At 37.6% G+C, this 19,709-nt stretch overlaps 1 protein-coding gene and 1 long non-coding RNA gene across 2 annotated transcripts; one reads left to right on the forward strand and one right to left on the reverse strand.

Annotated features, from left to right (window-relative positions):
- Positions 1–57: 57 nt before the first annotated feature.
- Positions 58–19,168, reverse strand: LOC110980124 (type 1 phosphatidylinositol 4,5-bisphosphate 4-phosphatase-like). The gene is made up of 8 exons (XM_022236478.2): positions 19,020–19,168; positions 15,053–15,252; positions 6,327–6,433; positions 5,801–5,915; positions 5,408–5,454; positions 4,979–5,069; positions 4,602–4,656; positions 58–3,258 (listed from the first exon to the last, which is right to left on the reverse strand). Exons 1-8 carry the CDS (start codon positions 19,129–19,131, stop codon positions 3,176–3,178), a joined length of 810 nt encoding a protein of 269 aa, XP_022092170.1. The 5' UTR covers positions 19,132–19,168; the 3' UTR covers positions 58–3,175.
- LOC147798956 (uncharacterized) lies at positions 15,808–16,629 on the forward strand. Its single transcript, XR_015425763.1, has 2 exons — positions 15,808–16,221; positions 16,254–16,629. It is a non-coding gene; the product is annotated as an uncharacterized LOC147798956 (long non-coding RNA).
- Positions 19,169–19,709: the final 541 nt, after the last annotated feature.

Here is a 19,709-nt window from a genome sequence, read left to right on the forward strand (position 1 = left end):
TATGGTTTGTCCCACTGTGACTGGCTAAATATTGAATATCCTCGCACAAAACTCAAATTCTTTACTTACATACTTCTTTCATACATTTGGAAAATGCACTTTATTATCAAGAGAAAGCAGTTTTCATGATAATTTGCCCGAATAATGTATTTGAATTCAGCTTTTCATTTTTTACATTTTGATGAGCAATACAATGTATTTTACAGCAATATTGTATAAAAATTGTTGAATATAAGGTGAAACAAAACATTAAGATACTTTGAAAAAAGGCAGTTTAAACAGAGGGTACTGAGGGTGGTACAGCAGGTGCAGTTACTGAGGGTGGTACAGCAGGTGCAGTTACTGAGGGTGGTATAGCAGGTGCAGTTACTGAGGGTGGTATAGCAGGTGCAGTTACTGAGGGTGGTATAGCAGGTGCAGTTACTGAGGGTGGTATAGCAGGTGCAGTTACTGAGGGTGGTATAGTAGGTGCAGTTACTGAGGGTGGTATAGTAGGTGCAGTTACTGAGGGTGGTATAGCAGGTGCAGTTGAAGCAAACTGAAAAACAAAGCTGAGGGTTTTGATTACTTAATTTCTTCAGAAAAGGACTGAGTGTTGACCATTATCCCTTAACTACAAAGCAATGGATGGGGTTCACGTATGAGCAACCGGCGTGACCACAGCAAGAATAAATGGTTATTTTTAGGAAAGCATCTGAAGCAGTGCTTGGGCAACCCTAATGCTGCAAGTTTCAATGTTGCAGGATTTTTCTTTGCTGAAATATACATCCAGTAGCTTCTTTCATAAGATTCACACTTATGAAACCCCAATTCCTGTCAAGAGATGAAATTGAAATGATCCACAGAGGTAACAGGTAAAAAAGTGATATTGGGATAAAATGGGAAAGATATTAGCTTGGAACATGACAATCCTTGGAGTCATACTGATCAATGATTCTGATCAACGTACATATGCATGTAGTTCTCACTGATTAAGTACCTCCATAAGGAAAGTTCAGAAATTTTGAATGTAAACCTTGCTTAAGTTACCAATCAAAAGAAACGTGATTCCATCATTCCAGTTATATGTAACAAATCCAAGATATTAGAGCAAGATTTCAAATTAAAATAAAAATGAACCACTACCAAATTTGCATACAATACTACCAACAGTGTCTTGATACAAAAAAATACATGTAAATTGTGTCAAAATTTAATTATTTAATAAGGAAAAGCTATACATAAATCCATGAGTTTGTAAACATTTTCTCAAAAGCTACTGCAAAAGATTGATGTTATTGGTTCTTGTCGTAGTATTCTGGCATAAAATAAAAAAAACAAGATGTGACTAGGTTTATAAGCAAATATGCATGAACATCTGTTATATATCAAATTTCATGACAAAAACTTAAAATATTTATGCTTTATCTGTAAAAACAAAAATTATGTTTTGGATACACATAATAAAGAAGTTAAGAGTTACAGAATATTTCTAGCCAATTTCAAAATAAACATTTGTTTACCAAGTACCAGTATTGTATAAATGAAGCAAACCCATGGGTATTTAGAATACAAATCCTATTTTGAGTCTGCATAATCTTTCTAAACCTCATTTAATTTTGGATGTAAATGCTTTGTTTCCCATTCAAGTTCACAAAAGCCCTTCATTCTCAATGCTGGCTTATACTTCTGCAGATGTAAAAGCAAAGCTAATTTGATGTAATACATTCTGGGTAAAAGGCGGCTCTGTAAGATCATGCCCCATCTAAAATAACTCCCAAAAAATTAGGTTTGATAATTGATGGATACAAGCAACAATACTGTACTTAAAACTACAAGTGGGTTCAAACATATTAAGTCTTGACTCTTTTGCATCTGTGTGTACCTAATTAAATGAACGCTTCAAGCAACGTGCAGCATCATAGTTTTTGTTTACCTTTAAGAGAACGATATTGTGGAAACAGTATTCCACAAGATACTGGTATACACAGTGACTTGCGTGGAAAATTTGTCTACTTGTTTATACTAGTTCTGCTGTATCGGTATGTGTAATGTGAAAGCAATGTGAACTACGTAAACAATGTAAACAGAAGAGTAAACTACTTCTATGCACATATACCTAATTAACACCAATTCGATATAAATCTTTTTACATATATATAAATGCAATTTTAATGCAATGCCAATATGTGCCACACAATTTATACAAAGTTGAATTTCCTAACACCAATTTGACATGTACTTAACATTAAGATTACATCTTCATTGTCTGTACCTGCTGGAAAAGATGAGCCTTGCTTAATATGTCAAGATTACAGCAGAGCAAATCAGGTTAATTTCTATTTACAATGATATAAATACATGCTGCAATTTATAATCATGATATGATCACTTAAACCACAAAGCCAAAATTTGGTGAAAAAAGCTTGACTGCCATGTTTGTGTTTAGCTGCAGGCATTTAAGATCTGTACTTAAAAATCAAAACCTGCCATCATTGTGTAACTGGGTTGCTCAGAAACACTTCTAATCTATTTATGTCCAATCATCTGCTCACAAATCAGCCAAAAAAAAAAACCAAACAAACAATTTGCTAACAAACACACAAGCGGAGAGCGACATTTAGAGAGACTTAGTTGTAGTTTGTCTTAATGAAAAATCTGAAGTGAAAGCAAACGGCTCGATATTTTACGTACAACAAATTGCTCACTAACAATTTGATCGTTATTAAATGGTGAGATTTTTTTCTTATGAACTATTTGAAACCAGTAAGTAGTTTTCTTTTGTGAGTAACATTCTGAATTGTTGCCACATGATCTACTCATCAAGTCAGTTCAGCAATTAAGGCTTCTTAGAAATATCCAGTCAAATGTAATGCTTGATAGTCTTGATTCATATAGCACCCCAATCAAAAACTTAACTTCTCAGTACACTGACATACATGTATCTTGAGTACCATACTGGAAGTAGTAGTAGTAGAATGAATTTGACAAAAATCAAAAGCAAGGCAAAAAATCCCTTAACATTTCCCTCTGTCATTTCTGTTCTTGGTTTGATTCCCTGTATGTATCACTTTAAGCATGCTAATGTGATGCTTTTCTATGGCTTTCCTAACATCAGTACAGATTATGGTAACTCCTAATGAAGTCTGGTACTTTCCTTTGTCAAGATGAGCAAACTCCTTGGTTATTTCCTTCCCTAGTCTGTCTCCAGATTACTGACCTTCATAACTCCATAGTAAACAGCTCGCATCAAATTCAGGATCCCAACCACAAAGGCACCTGGGATAGCAAGGAGTAGGCCAAAGGTTGAAGGTCATGAGGTTTGATAGGTTTGGTTTATTTCCTTTCCACACATCACAATAAGAATATACTGAGGCATAAAATGAGTCAATTAAAGAAGGAATAAGGGGTGATGAATGGCAAATACCAGGCAGAAAGCAAATGCTTGTTCATGACCTCGTTTGTTATTTGTCACAATCATAACCATGTGGGACTATTATAACCGGGATGAAGAAAGAGAGAGAGTAAAAGAGGTAAATAACTGAAGGTACAGCTTGACTCCAGAATTACGCAAGAATCTTGAACCATATCCTGCGGGGAGCCTGGTTACGGGCACATAGGCTTTATGCACCAAACCAGGGAGCCCGGTTACGGGCACATAGGCTTTATGCACCAAACCAGGGAGCCCGGTTACGGGCACATAGGCTTTATGCACCAAACCAGGGAGCCCGGTTACGGGCACATAGGCTTTATGCACCAAACAAGGGAGCCCGGTTACGGGCACATAGGCTTTATGCACCAAACAAGGGAGCCCGGTTACGGGCACATAGGCTTTATGCACCAAACCAGGGAGCCCGGTTACGGGCACATAGGCTTTATGCACCAAACCAGGGAGCCTGAAACCGGACAAAAGAGCTGGGCCTTGTCACAAAAGATGGTATCCGAGTACCAAGACAAAAAGTACAAAAGACCAAGCTGCTGGGAATTACCAACATTTTTTTCAGTTGTCAATAGCGGAGGAAATCTGTCCTTATTTTGAGAGATTATACCACTAATTGAGGCATTCATCACGAGCCAATTACCACTGGGGAAAAAGGGCTCCAGCAATGAGCAATACAATACTGCTGTATGCTAATCTCGCCCTTATTGAAAAGACGCCTGTAGCCCGCTATGCCAGTTTTGGGAACAAAAGAAAGTTACACAGCACTGCACAATCTGGACTCTTTTTACAAGGTGGTAGGCCTGGCTGAAATACTCAGGCATCATAGATGTTGTCTGTCAAATTAGAGTAGTCACCAGACAGTTACTCCTGTGGGTGTAAATGTCCAGTACATGAAGCTATGGTTTTTTGAAGAATTTTGAAAACGGAAAATCTTGAAAATCTCCTGGTCATGCAACTTCAAATTCTACCTGGCAGCAAGTGGTTGAACTCAATGTGATACATAAACACTTTAGGAGTCAACACAGATCTAAATACAACTATTTAAATATGAACAAATATGAAGGTTATGAGATCAAAGCATAGTTATAGAATGATGCAACACAATAAGAGCCAATGCCAGCTGATGAGGGCAAGACTTAAAGGAAAGGTAAATGATTTGTAGCAAGTAGTGATGACTTACCAATCCACACAAAGTAGATACCTCCTTGGTTTTGTGCCAGGGGATAGGTTCCAATCTATAGACAAAGTCACAAATAACAAAATAAATAGTAAGACTGTATGAAGTATACAGGTTAAATGGTGCCAGGTGATCTAATCGGGAAAACTAAGTATAAGACTATAGGAAATGTATTCACTGATTTAGAAATTTTCAGCTGAATGTGCACAAGTGGCTTGTTCACACAAGCATAGGCTTGAAAATGTCCATCAGCAAGATAGTTTGATCAGTACCACACAAAGTCAACACGAATATTAACAAGTGTTCTCACAACCAAAACTTACATAGGACTTTCACCCATTAAAAAAGAGACATTTCACAAAAAGGGTAACTTGGCTTACCGTGACACCAATGCCTGCTCCAATGAAAATGAGTCCAATCACAGTGTAAATGATGCACCTGTTCTTAGCATAGGCTTGTCCAACAGATGACCTACACATTCAACATAGGAAGAAATAAACCTAGATCAGAACCACTGTGCCAAAATGGGAACCCCACCAAAGGTCGGTTAAATACATGCAGTAATATGAAGAGCTGTGTTAAGAAATTACAGAAAATTGAAAGTACAGCATAAGAAAGTACATGTATGTGCAACACAATACGGCTTCAACAAAGAAATATGATCATTTACAGAGTCTCTTCAACAAAGTGAACTTTAAGATAATACATGATCACTTATGACAGTGGTATAAACTGACAAGTAGTCCCAACAAAGAATCAAAGTATGGATTATGTATAGACAGAGTAAGACAACATTTTATGAGGCTTACACTCGTCGACAGTATGGGCATCTAGCCAAGGTTGACTGGTGAGGAAACTAAAGGAAAAACAGAAATAACAAATTTTAAACAGTCACGTAGCATTTCATAACGTTTCTCTCTATTCCTTCTAAAACTTGATTTAGTTACTTCAAATTAACCTGGCTAGTTAAACAAAACGACAGACTACAAAGATGAATGGCAATTAATGTATACCGTTAGTGAATCAACACTGCATATTAATCTTAGCAATCAAATGCTTATCAGCATTTTGGACGTGAAAAGAGCCAGGTTTGGTGACCTAAGTTTTACTGAAAATGCCAAATTACCACCCATGTATGATCACCATTATCATTGAGCACAGAGCTGCTACTCCCCTTGTTTTGCTTCAGCCAATGGTCTTACCCTGAATCTCTCATTACAATGACCACAAACCACACGGTAACCAGAAGTTGTAGTAAGGGTGGTTGTGGTTGATGGAGCAACGGCGGTCACTGGAGCCAGGTTGATGATCCGCTTACTGTCGGTTAATGAAAACACAGAGTCAAGTGAGAAAACTTTCACTTACAGCTGCCGATTATGCAACATCAAAATTAAAAACTTAACTTTAGTTCTAAATTATAATCATGGATATTCTATAATTTAATTTACATTATGCCAGTCACAGAATCCTTGATAAAAATGACATACAAAAGCATGCAAATTAGACAAATAAATTCACCCCTGAAGGTGTTGAAAATGCTGCACTCAACTCTGACCACTTTCTTAATTCATTTCTAAATTCACCGATGAAGTTTACTTGAAATCTTCCTGAACCAAAGTGTGAGTTTTTGAAGGATTTATAAGTCTCAATTTTAGAACCAAAATTAAACAAGGGAATGTATACATGTATTTGGTGAATTTGGATCACAGCAATGGTTAGGGGACTTACCAGTTAGCCCTTGGGCATGCAATGCGCTTAGATGACATCTTGCAGATGAGCAGACAGTTGCATGGACAGCGGACATATTTCTTACCAGCTGGAGCTTCTTTGATGGGCTACAAAATGACAACAAATATTAACTGAGTTACTTCAAATCAACGAATATTAACTGAGTTACTTCAAATCAACAAATTTTAACTGAGTTACTTCAAATCAACAAATTTTAATTGAGTTACTTCAAAACAACAAATATTAACTAAGTTACTTCAAATCAACGAATATTAACTGAGTTACTTCAAATCAACGAATATTAACTGAGTTACTTCAAATCAACGAATTTTAACTGAGTTACTTCAAATCAACGAATATTAACTGAGTTACTTCAAATCAACGAATTTTAACTGAGTTACTTCAATTCAACAAATTTTAACTGAGTTACTTCAAATCAACAAATATTAACCGAGTTAATTTAAATCAACAAATATTAACTGAGTTACTTCAAATCAACAAATATTAACTGAGTTACTTCAAAACAACAAATATTAACTGAGTTACTTCAAATCAACAAATATTAACTGAGTTACTTCAAATCAACAAATATTAACTGAGTTACTTCAAATCAACAAATATTAACTGAGTTACTTCAAATCAACAAATATTAATTGATTACTTCAAAACAACAAATATTAACTAAGTTACTTCAAATCAACGAATATTAACTGAGTTACTTCAAATCAACGAATATTAACTGAGTTACTTCAAATCAACGAATTTTAACTGAGGTAATTTAAATCAACAAATTTTAACTGAGTTACTTCAAATCAACAAATATTAACTGAGTTACTTCAAATCAACAAATATTAATTGAGTTACTTCAAAACAACAAATATTAACTAAGTTACTTCAAATCAACAAATATTAACTGAGTTACTTCAAATCAACAAATATTAACTGAGGTAATTTAAATCAACAAATTTTAACTGAGTTACTTCAAATCAACAAATATTAATTGAGTTACTTCAAAACAACAAATATTAACTAAGTTACTTCAAATCAACGAATATTAACTGAGTTACTTCAAATCAACAAATATTAACTGAGTTACTTCAAATCAACGAATTTTAACTGAGTTACTTCAAATCAACAAATTTTAACTGAGTTACTTCAAATCAACAAATATTAACTGAGGTAATTTAAATCAACAAATATTAACTGATTTACTTCAAATCAGAATGGAGTGACATGCCAGTAATAATCTCTGACTAGTTAAAAAAAAAGTCAGAAGCCAAAATGGTAAATATCGGGGCTACAAATACTAAATGGTTTGCTATACCAAAACTAGGGACTTTAAGACTTGTATTGGAAGATGAAGTTGTTTGTCATGGTCAGTGAGCAATATGTCTTGGGAAATTTTTATAAACAAAGAGGTAGAGAAGTGATGACCTTTGCATTTCAGATAATGTTGAAAACAACTGGAAACTTTCCAAAATTTTGGATACTTCAAAAGAAAAGTTTTAATGAGCTTCTTTTTGGTAAAGAGGGTAATAATATTTCACACATTAGTGAAATGTTTAACAATTTCTGCATGTTTTGGTAGTATCACATACATGTACATGTACTTTGTCATTCTACATGTTAAGCAGCAGGAAACTAAAACACAACCATTCAAGGGACATCATGGTGATCAGTAACTATATTGTGTTTTGCAATCAATACAGGTACAAAATACACATACATTTGAAGTTACATAAAGTGAAAGGGTTAAGATAAAATTGTAAGGAAATGAAGATTTATGTCATGACTGCTAATCAAGGGTTCAAAACCAAAACCAAAAGTAAACCAACGGCAACCACCTCAGTGTTCATTAAATTGGAAAATTACACATGGTTGACTCAAAATGAAAACCACTGTGTGATCAACAACAATGGCTGTATACATTCAAATACATTCAAGAAAGTCACAATATCATGATCTTAACATCTTTAAATTTTCAACATTGTATGGCAGGGTTCAAACATAATGCTGGTCTGGCAGCCAAAATCCTTATGGCCTAGTCAAGTCCTTGTTAAAGTGGTCCAATGGACTACTTGAGTTAAGGAGTATTCCCAAACACACCAAGACATTCTTATCTGTCCCAGCACAGTCTAAAATTTTCTCCCATTAATTTTTATGCACTTATTCCCTCAACATGACAAGTGTTTTCTCAAAGAGTGCTGTGCACCTCAAGGTAGTACATGTACGTAGATAAATTCCACTGGTTTCCACAGCTCAGTTTCCTGAACAATAACTGAAGAAACAGGTGCTGAGCTACATGGACGATGTATTGTATTTGCCTCTGCATTCATCAATAGTTGTCGTGCAAACATTTGATATGGTCCTAACTGTTAAAGCATTTTGATGAAGATTTCTAAGAGTGGAGTCACAAATTGGATTTCTCTCTTCTGTTTTTCATTTTCAAGTATTCATTTCCAGGTCAAAATCCTTATCTGTAGCAGTGATCCTACAAAGTGTAATTTTCTGTGTGAACGCTGCCTAGCCTGAAAACACTGCACATGCATGCAATGGTAGCCAGTCTATGGTCCACTACACATGTACGTGTGTACATGCTCTAGACCTGTGATACACAAACCATGTTCTTTCACGAGTACTCTCAAAAGTTTCCTTCATTTTTGAATCATTTTATAAGTGGTATATACATGTCATTTAATTCAAAGCAAAGTTTAGTTCAAGGAGTTAGACTTGACTTTTATGGAATATGCAACACTTCAGCAGGATCATGCATGTACAGGATGTATGTAAAGTTAGGGAGCTGAAGGTTGTGTTTGGTATTACTGAATGTTCATTGATAGTTACAGCAGTGTATCACGGAACATTATATCATACACAGGCCTTGTGCTTTTTTTCCTGGCTAGTTAACTGGATATTTTACTAGCCCGTTTAGAGTTTTACAAGTCCATGTACAGAAGAATAAGAAAAATTCCAAAATTTCTTATCAGCTTTCTAATGAAGAATTTGACATTTCTGAAAATGAAAGGCTGATGGTATAAATAAATAAAGAGGCATGTTAGTTAAAAGTCGCCTCAGTCACTGGTCATGGGGTTGGGATCAAACTCATCTCTTTGCTCCGTCTTTCCTCTCATATAGGCTGCTTATGCTTGGTAACCGAATGTGTGCGGTAAACATGCACGGTAAATGAGAAAAAACTTTTTCTAATCAAAAGAGGGCGCAGTTTGCATGCAACTTTGTTACAGTAGACTTCATATCAAATGCTTTCAAGGACTCCTGCAACACCCAGTACAAATACATGCAGCTGTGCCCAGTCCAAGTTAGAAAAATTGATAAATGATGTGAATAAGAACAGTGTGCACATACGGTACTGCGCTGTACCGTATGCTATGCTACTGTACATGTGTATATATTAACCCTAACTGCCCAAAACCTGCCATACTCCAACAGCAGGTTTTGTGAGGTTTTGGCAGGTTTGGTACCGTACCTGAGGAACTTGTTGAATTTTGTGAGACTTGGGATGAAAGGCCCAGGGAGATGGTGTTGGATTCTGTGTGAGTTGGGACACACAGGGTTCATTGTGTGCAGTGTCTGGCTTGCTGTACCAATTGTTGGACTATGCTTGATTTTGTCAGGTTTGGTACTGTTCAATGCAAGTCATCCTATACTGCATAGACCCATCCATACCATATCACTCAAACTCCAACGTGCTCATTCTGTTGGAGTTTATCAGGTTTGGTACACTACCCTGCATGTACAAGTACATAGACAAGTACATGAACCTGTTGGATTTTGTGAGGTTCAGTATGCTTTCTAGTGCAGGAGCCTAGGGGGTTAGGGTTAAAACCCACTAGTCTAGTCTGTTCATGGTGTACTCGGTCGCTTATCATCCTATCATGTGAGTATCATGTTTTGAAAACACATATAACACATCCACAATGACTCGGTTTTTGCAATCGTGTATTTATTATCACAGAAAGCATTATATATTTTGAAATTAATTTTAACAGGTAGGTTTAATACTAAATTTTCCACTAGCTCACCGGGCAACCAAGGAACTACATGTAAGTTTAGGTAGTCTGAAACATTTTCGCTAGAATTTGTAGGCCGGGCTAGTACTACATGTATTTTGAGGCCTGAAACAACAAGAAAACAGACTTTATGCACTTCCTTCCAAAAGAAATTTTTAACAGGTGAAGTTTTTTTAACTTGAGTACAATCATAAACTGCTTCATTGCTGAAAGTCTCAAGAAATTGAGACTGCACTGGTCCAGATTGAGACTGCACTGGTCCAAAATGAGACTGCACTGGTCCAAATTGAGACTGCACTGGTCCAGATTGAGACTGCACTGGTCCAGATTGAGACTGCACTGGTCCAAAATGAGACTGCACTGGTCCAGATTGAGACTGCACTGGTCCAGATTGAGACTGCACTGGTCCAGATTGAGACTGCACTGGTCTAAATTGAGACTGCACTGGTCCAAAACGAGACTGCACTGGTCCAAATTGAGACTGCACTGGTCCAGATTGAGACTGCACTGGTCCAGATTGAGACTGCACTGGTCCAAAATGAGACTGCACTGGTCCAAAGTGAGACTGCACTGGTCCAAAATGAGACTGCACTGGTCCAAATTGAGACTGCACTGGTCCAAATTGAGACTGCACTGGTCCAGATTGAGACTGCACTGGTCTAAATTGAGACTGCACTGGTCCAAAACGAGACTGCACTGGTCCAAATTGAGACTGCACTGGTCCAGATTGAGACTGCACTGGTCCAGATTGAGACTGCACTGGTCCAAAACGAGACTGCACTGGTCCAAAGTGAGACTGCACTGGTCCAGATTGAGACTGCACTGGTCCAGATTGAGACTGCACTGGTCCAGATTGAGACTGCACTGGTCCAGATTGAGACTGCACTGGTCCAAAACGAGACTGCACTGGTCCAAAGTGAGACTGCACTGGTCCAGATTGAGACTGCACTGGTCCAGATTGAGACTGCACTGGTCCAGATTGAGACTGCACTGGTCCAGATTGAGACTGCACTGGTCCAAAATGAGACTGCACTGGTCCAAAATGAGACTGCACTGGTCCAGATTGAGACTGCACTGGTCCAGATTGAGACTGCACTGGTCCAGATTGAGACTGCACTGGTCCAGATTGAGACTGCACTGGTCCAAAATGACACTGCACTGGTCCAAATTGAGACTGCACTGGTCCAGATGGCCAGTAGAAAAGCAGTTATGGGGAACCCTAAATGCACATGACTGGTTTCTTCTTCATTGGAAAGCAAAGTGAATTTCACGTCAACCAACACATTTTCGTTAGGATGTTGTTGTTAAACATAAAATGATCCCAACTTTGAGCAACACCACTTTGAATTCTCAAAAATATATAGCAACCAAATGGTGTGTTGTTTGTGTACTTAAACTGGGCCATTAACCCTAGCCTTTGCCTAGGCTGTTTATTGTATTAAAGCAGAGTACTGAACTTCACAAATTTCAATGGATATAACTTGTATAGAGGGTCACTCGCTGTAATTACTGGCACTTGACAGGATAAAATCTATTTTACTCCAACAGGTCAAGAGTGTTGGAGTTTGAGTCATTAGGAAAAATATTGAGGGTCTCTGCAGCACATGTACCGGTATATGGGTGACTTGTGGAGTAGTACCAAATCTCAAAAATAGTACTAGTACCAAACCTGACAAAATCAAGCACAGTCCAACACATGGTGCATGTACATGTACCACTAGCTAGTTACTCTAGGTAGCGATTGCTGTACATGTATGTACTTGTATGTCCCCATACCAACAAAATCCAACACCATTACCCACAGCCTTTGTTTCTCAAGCCAACATACCGTAGTTGAACAAGTTCACATCTGGTACTAAATTCATTAAAACTTGACAAAACCTTTTGCTGGAATTTAAGGGACTTCCTAGCGTTTAGGGGTAATGTTGTATTATATATGCACATAATCCATGCAGTAAATAATAACTGGCAGTCTGGTAGGAGTTAAATTGGGCCACTTTAAGCTCACTTAACTAATTAGAGAGGGTTGTCATCTTGCAGGCTGGTACTTTTGTTCCACAGGATGTCGGGCAACTCAACCGTTTGCCAACTCGACTGTTGAGACAACTCATCCAGTGGGATAACTTGACTGTTTACCAAGACAACTTGACCGTTCAAGGCATGTACATTACAAAGTTTCAGGCGTGTGTGTGTGACAAGATAATGGTGCTTTTAAATTTAAACAAAAGTGAGTGTGAAATGACTATAAAGCACTAACGCACTTGTTACAAGTCAACTTGTCTCAATCAAGGATTTGTCTCAATGGTCAAGTTGTCTGTCCATTTGAGGCACAAATGGTAGAGTTGTCTCACCGGTCAAATTGTTTCAACAGTTGAGTTGGCAAACGGTCCACTTGTCCAAGCCCCGTTCCACAGGGTATGCACAAAGGTGACTTTACTTTGGAAGAAAAGAAATGCCCTACATGTATGAGATGGTTACAGGTCTCTATTGATACCGGTAGGACTGGACATTCCAGAATCCATCCAAATGCCGCCAGACAGTGAGTTACAAATATAATACATCGTTTGTTGATCTAGAGGGATTGATATGTTGTGTGATTACTGGTATGATTTCAGAAATTGATTTTCTAAACATCACATACACATACAACATACATGTACATATTAATGGACATTCACACAACCAATCTCTTTAGAAGGTGAATTAATGTGTGAAGACCTTCGCTGCATGTACAAAAATACAAAGTGCAATACTTCCTGTATCAATTATGTCTATACAAGTACATGTACAAGTACATGTACGGTACACTGTTGACTGAAAAATAACACTGGAGAGAACTTGAAATAGAACTAACGCAACCTTTGACTACAGTCACTGTTTGATTAAGGTCACGGGACCACCCATAACACAAAGGATTCCCTTTGGTAACTGATGCCCAAAACGATAATCATATATACCGGTAAATGTGCAGTGTACTATACATAATGATAGTCTCAAATGGGTGTTACACAACTGTTATCTCAATATATACATGTACAGGGACCTTTTTCATACACATGTAGTTGATGATGCACACGTACATGTACCAAGTGTGTATCCTATCATTCTTTACGACAGAGATCAAGAAATCTTCCACAAATACACAAACTGGTACACACGTATTCTACATGTACAACTCATTAAATCGTAAAACCCTGACTCCAATGAATTGTATTCTGTCTTTTATTTATTGAGTCAAATAATGATTGGAAAATACATGTAGATGAATTGGAGTATGAATTTTGGACTGCAAGACACACTCTGGATAAACTTCCATACATGTACACTGTACATCTGAAATCACACAGATAGAATGGGGTAACATTACCTGACACATGATAAAATCCTGTCCATCCTGAACAGGAAGTTAACTTACACATATGTCACACAGATTGTCCTTTCAACCTGAGGTGCATGTACATGTATACATTCTGAAAGGGCAGAAACAGCACTCCAGTACATGTACATGTATCATCTTATAAAGACAAATCACTAACTGTAAATCATAAATAAATTTATTTTTCTCTCAATATGTGTATAGACCATTCTATCAAAGTTTAAAGATTCCCTAATTGTGGTGATTATTATAAATTAGATCACACTTGTACACATGAACCATTCGACAAAAAAGATTTTCTTAATATTTTCTGTAGGGTGTACATGTAAACAGATGTAAAACACACATACATGTACATGTACATGTATATTAAGTACTGCAAGAAGAATAATGTCTCTTAGCTGAAGGACACAAATACCCACGAAGTATTGTAAGAATGCCAAATGACTATTTACATATGGTACATGTAAGTGTACAAAGTACATGGTCATCTTTCAAAATCAACTTTAAGCCTGCTGGAACATTTCTTTTTGCCACAGACATGACAGACTGCCAAGTTCCACAGCACATGTACATGTTTAATGTATGCATTCACATCTACTAGAAGCACCAATAGGAAATGCCAATGTACATGTACTATCCCAAACATTGGGGTGTTACATCACATCACAGTGTCTCCTGTTGTCATGAGCTTGTTCAAATTACAAGGAAATTTATTTCAAAGATGCATCTACACGTCGTCCACACAACGAACAAATAAATTTGATTTCATTTTGATTTCTACGTCTTTGCTTGGCCACAACTTCATTTAGAGCCAATTCTTTCTCTTTCAAAAATGGTTACACACTGTGAAAAGTTTATCTAAGTTATTTGTGGGGTGACCACAAATACATGTACATGCACATATGTACATGTACGTACATGTATGTGCAAACATGTGGCAGATAACAAATAAAAATGGCAGAATTGTTTATCAAATATATGTATTTTGCATTGATTTATGACCCATTACAACCAGAAAATCACAAACCTTTGTTTTGGCAGATCAAAGTAACGGCATAGCATGTAGACTGTTCATTAAAACTCCAACAACACTTTTATGGTTACATGTTGTTTTGATAGACGAAAAGTTTTAAGGCTGATCATATATTTCTGAGATGACAAAGGCTTGAAAGATAATTCACTTCAATGGAAAGTGGCTAGAAATTCTGGGAGGAAAAAAATCTGATAGGATGAAACAAATATTCCTCATGAGATGGCTGTTACCATTCTTATTTCCATTTTCTTGAGTAGAATCAAACAATACTTCAGTTCATACTTACAGTGGCTTCATGACAAATGCTGCATTTGACCACATGTTGATGCATCCTCCCTTCTAGATTTATCATGGCTTGACAAACACGGCAGTTGATCATCGGTACACCACCACCTGTGTCTCCACTGGTTGGAGGTGAGTAAGGGGGCGGTAACTCACCAGGTTGGATTGGAGGAGGGACATCGCTGCCTAGCACTGGTGGAATTTCTAAGTGAAGAAGAAAGAAAAGGTACTCAAAATTCAAGTATCAGGGTTTTTACACCAGATTTTTCTAAACATGCTTGTTACTGTTCCTAAATGCTTTGACTTGAAGGATCGTAACACTGAAGAATTAAATTAGAGAGAATAAGCAGTGTTTCCATATATATAACATTGTCTTTACTGGTCATCTGGCTAATTTTCAGCAATACAAATGGTGAAGAAATGAAGAATGTTGCCAAGAAGAGAACATGACGTCTTCAAAAAGACATACATGTATTTTGTGACAGAAACTGGTTCATCAATGTAGAGCCTTCAGTCCTTCAGTGGTTTAGTGTTAAGGCCTTAAATGCTACATGTACATGTACATACAATCAATAGATGGGTGTTCTAAACATGCCACAAAAGAATACAGAACTAGCAAAACTTCAAGTCCATTAAGTTTTGAAAAATCCGACAATAGGTTTGCACATATGACATGGTACACCTTACATCAGACAAGTATTTCGGTATGTACTGTACGTATACACTACTCTCATTTCGCCTGCAAATTGTATGGACAGCCAAAGTTTGTAGAAATGTTACCTTTTGGTCAGTTTTTGATTGGCCCATTTGATTTTACTAATCCATTCAAATTGGACATTGATTTGATTTTAAATAGGGTCGCGTTTTTAATGTAATATTTAGTAGTTATTATCTGGTATTCTGATACTGTAGCTGTGTAGGATATTTAACGCTCCATGAACTATTCTTTCAGTTTTGCACTGATGGCCAACCATAGTCTGGGCACTTTTAATAGCAGCCACTAGTGGAAAAAAACATGACTGTGAGGTCAAGAAAGTAGACTCTATTTGCCAAGGTGCCACTGGACTGCAAATTCCAGTTTTTCACATATTGCTGAATCTTTTATGTCTTTTGTCCCAATATGTAAGTTTGGGTTCATGCTGTCTGTTTTGTAGGTGTACATTGTACATGTAGGTGTCCATTGTACATGTAGGTGTACATTGTAGGTGTCCATTGTTCATGAAGACGTACATTGTAGGTGTACATTGTACATGTAGGTGTACACTGATTCTTTGGTTTGCTCTTTCTGAAACTGAAAAAAAAATAAAGGCAATTTCAAGTGATGGCCAGTTTGGTATCATGACCTTGAAAGATCCCCTCCCCCAAAAAAATGCTTAACCAATAGCACCGAAGGTAAGCCAGGCCTCAAATAGTACTAGCCCGGCGTACAAATTCTAGCAAAAAATGCTCCAGGCTACCTTAACTTGGTTCCTTGGTTGCCAGGTGGGCTAGTGAAAAATTCACAATAAGCCTACCTGTTAAAACTTAGATCAAAATATATAATGCTCGTCGTGATAATAAATACAAGATCGCAAAAACTGAGTTGTTGTGGATGTGTTCTTACTTGTGTTTTTGAAATGTGATGCTCGCGCGACCGCGACAGGGCGATGAACGCCATGAAAAGAGTAGACTGGTGGGTTGTAGTACCGGTATAGCATAGCACATGGTGCGGCACGATACCACACGAGCACACTATGCTCGTTCACTGTTCAGGCCACTTCTGCTCCTGACTACGTTCCTCTCAAAAATAGTATCGGTAGGTCGGACTTTTGTTTAGTCAATTTTTTGTGCAGATGTAATACTGGTAGCCTGAATTGGGGATGAAAGCTTTCAAACATTGTCTCAAACAGTGATAAAAACATGTCTTGATATATGTAAAATTTCTGCAGTCGACAGACCACAAGAATTATGGACAATCACACAATGTTAGTCAGGTAATCACGACGGTACACTGGCCAGCAATGTCCGCGTACTGCGTGGTAAGCATACATGATACATGCAGACGGGCGATAAACCACATGCCATGGCAGGAACTCGAGAGCACAGAAAATAAATACATAAACAAGAGACGAACTTCTGTGAATTAACTTGAAGAAATCCTCTTGCAACATTGATGTTTATTGGACCTGCAGCTGCAGCACATTTCCATCTCGCATTCTTTTGCATGGGCGCGACGTGATGGGAACCAGCACAGCTTTACTTTCATGCATTGAGCTTTGCGCACAAAATTTCACTACTGCGACTGCGAAACACAAGTGGAACTCGTGAAAATGACAGAAGTTTCTTTCCAAAAATTGCAAATGAAGTAGGAAAACATATAAAACCAAGCGTTTTAACACGAGAAAGGGTTGTTGAAATGTAGTTTGTGACGACAGAAAAGACATCGGCATTAATTTTTACTTTTTTTTAATTTTGTAAATTTGTTTTTCAAAACTTGCCGATAAAAATGTAAGGGTCATGCCGAAAAGTAAGTAATTATGCACATGGAATTCCATTGAATTAAAGCACATTTTGGTACCTTTTTTAGCATGGCTTTGACTTGAAAATACATACGGGCCGCACTATCATGGCCTGCACGGCTTGCTAGCTAATACACTGATGCTACTGCACGATTTGTTGGTAAATCTGCAGTTAGCTAATCGCCTTTTCTCTCTGATTGGTGGTTGTGGAAGATTGTTTCAAAAAAGGGAAGTGAAGTCACAGATATTGTACAGGATTGAATGATAGCACAGTTCCTGTTGGACAAGTGTGCTGATCAACCAAACAAACCCCAACATTTGCCATGTCTGTATTCTAGCTACCTGTATGTAAGTACTAGTACTGGAAAAAATGTTGCATCTTGCTTCCATTTTCTTTTATCGCATAGGGCCTACGTGATATACAAGTACATGTATCATCTCAGTGACGGTGAGTTATTCCAGAAATGCAGAAAGACATGAATCTGGGACTGAGAAAAATTTCCAATTTTCGGAGATGGAGGACCTTGCAATATGTCACAGCTACACAGTGCAGCACGAGTCGCACATCACATGTCCTGATCGCGATGGTGGTCACGCAATGAAAACAAGTAAGGTTTGTATCCCCTGCCACCAAAAGTGGTCAAACCAAGATGCAGAGCAAGCATGAACATTGGTGGGCCCAACGCATGCACAGTTTGATAAAAACAATTGGCATGAACGCTGTGAATGGAGCAATTGTTGGTGGATGGAAGCAAGAGATTGGTGAAAAAAAATCTCATTTTTTTGCAAAAACTACTCAGTCTCATGCTCTGAAACATTGTTCCATCCTTTTTTAAGAGCTGTAGATTACTCAGGTTGGCTGTCAAGGGAAAATTTAATTTGTTTCACCTGTGAATCATTCACGGATCAAGATCAATTCCAAAAACCCATGTACCATACTATAGCATTACAACACCATGTAAACTGCATCGGCTTGTGATTTGAGTTCTCGAAGTACACGTAGATGAGTATAGGCAAGAAAAATATTGAGGAGTTCATGTACACACACAAAATGCTTAGAATTTTTCAGACAAGTCTCGTAAGTCACAGGGATTGTCAGTGATTGTGCACACAGTGTACCTAAACTCCGTTTGTGGCATGTATGGAACTCTTTCCGTCATTGACTTGTGGGTGATTCTACCTCCATGTGATAACTAAGGCTTCATGGTATTGGATGGTTACGTAAATTTTACACGCACAACTTTAATGTTAAAGAGCAAACCTAACAGCAGTAGTGTCAGCACTTTAACATCAAAGTTGCACGTGGAAAATTTAACCACCCATACTCGATGTGTGTACTCCGGACCATAGACATCGTGATAATGGACGGAGGATAGGAAGGAACACGACTGCGCGAATCCGGCCCCACAATTTCACAACCATTTCACATACAAAATGAGCGCTATGTACCCCTAAAGAAGCTACATATTTTACCTGTTGAATTAATTGGTGGCAGGTTCGGTGCTGAAGGAGCAATGCCTTCATTTTCGCTACTTTCAGAATTACTTAAGAGCGGTTCGCTTTCTCCCCGTCTGCCGTCCGCCATCTTGGCTGACTAAAATGAATGATGATGCACGCATACGTCATACGTCACAAAAAGTTCGGGTTAATCATGTGATATGATCACGTGCCAATTTGTATTTATAATGTGTCATCGGGGCCGGGGAAGAGTAGGGATATTTCGCAAATTCTTCTGATTCTATTTTTTCAATACGTAGAACATTTACTTCAACGTTGTTATTGTCACTCGTACATACCACAAATATACAGCATTATGCAACAGAACTATTTATAGGATTTTATAATAATTTTTTGTCCTTAGATTGGTTGTTTGGTTTTGACGAATGGGCAATTTTGTTAATGTACTGAACAAGTTGTATTTGTGGTCTTTTCCTTCCTCCATGGTTTGGGTAAGAGCTAATATGGATCATCAAATCCATGCAATTTGAAAGGACAGTTTCTTTAGAAAAAATAAAAGAACTACAATATATAGTGAGACTTGTTTCAAAATAGTGGGGTTGTACCATGGAGACTCCTTCCTCCAGGGTTATACAAAAACCCAATAAATTTTCATCTTTGTTAAACTCCTGGCCTCAAGGTTCAAGGTCACTTTAGTCAAGCCAG

This window comes from Acanthaster planci, linkage group LG06, assembly GCF_054643075.1.
Source record: "Acanthaster planci isolate LZ-2023a linkage group LG06, COTS_SCS, whole genome shotgun sequence".
Classification (NCBI taxonomy): domain Eukaryota; kingdom Metazoa; phylum Echinodermata; class Asteroidea; order Valvatida; family Acanthasteridae; genus Acanthaster; species Acanthaster planci.

Excerpts from the sequence above, each read along its gene's own strand:
- LOC110980124 (XM_022236478.2), bottom strand. The coding sequence starts at position 19,131 with ATGGCGGACGGCAGACGGGGAGAAAGCGAACCGCTCTTAAGTAATTCT. Across the intron at positions 5,070-5,407 it reads TGCCCATACTGTCGACGAGT|GTCATCTGTTGGACAAGCCT; the intron begins GTAAGCCTCATA and ends TTGAATGTGTAG. Across the intron at positions 4,657-4,978 it reads GAGCAGGCATTGGTGTCACG|ATTGGAACCTATCCCCTGGC; the intron begins GTAAGCCAAGTT and ends CTTTGTCTATAG.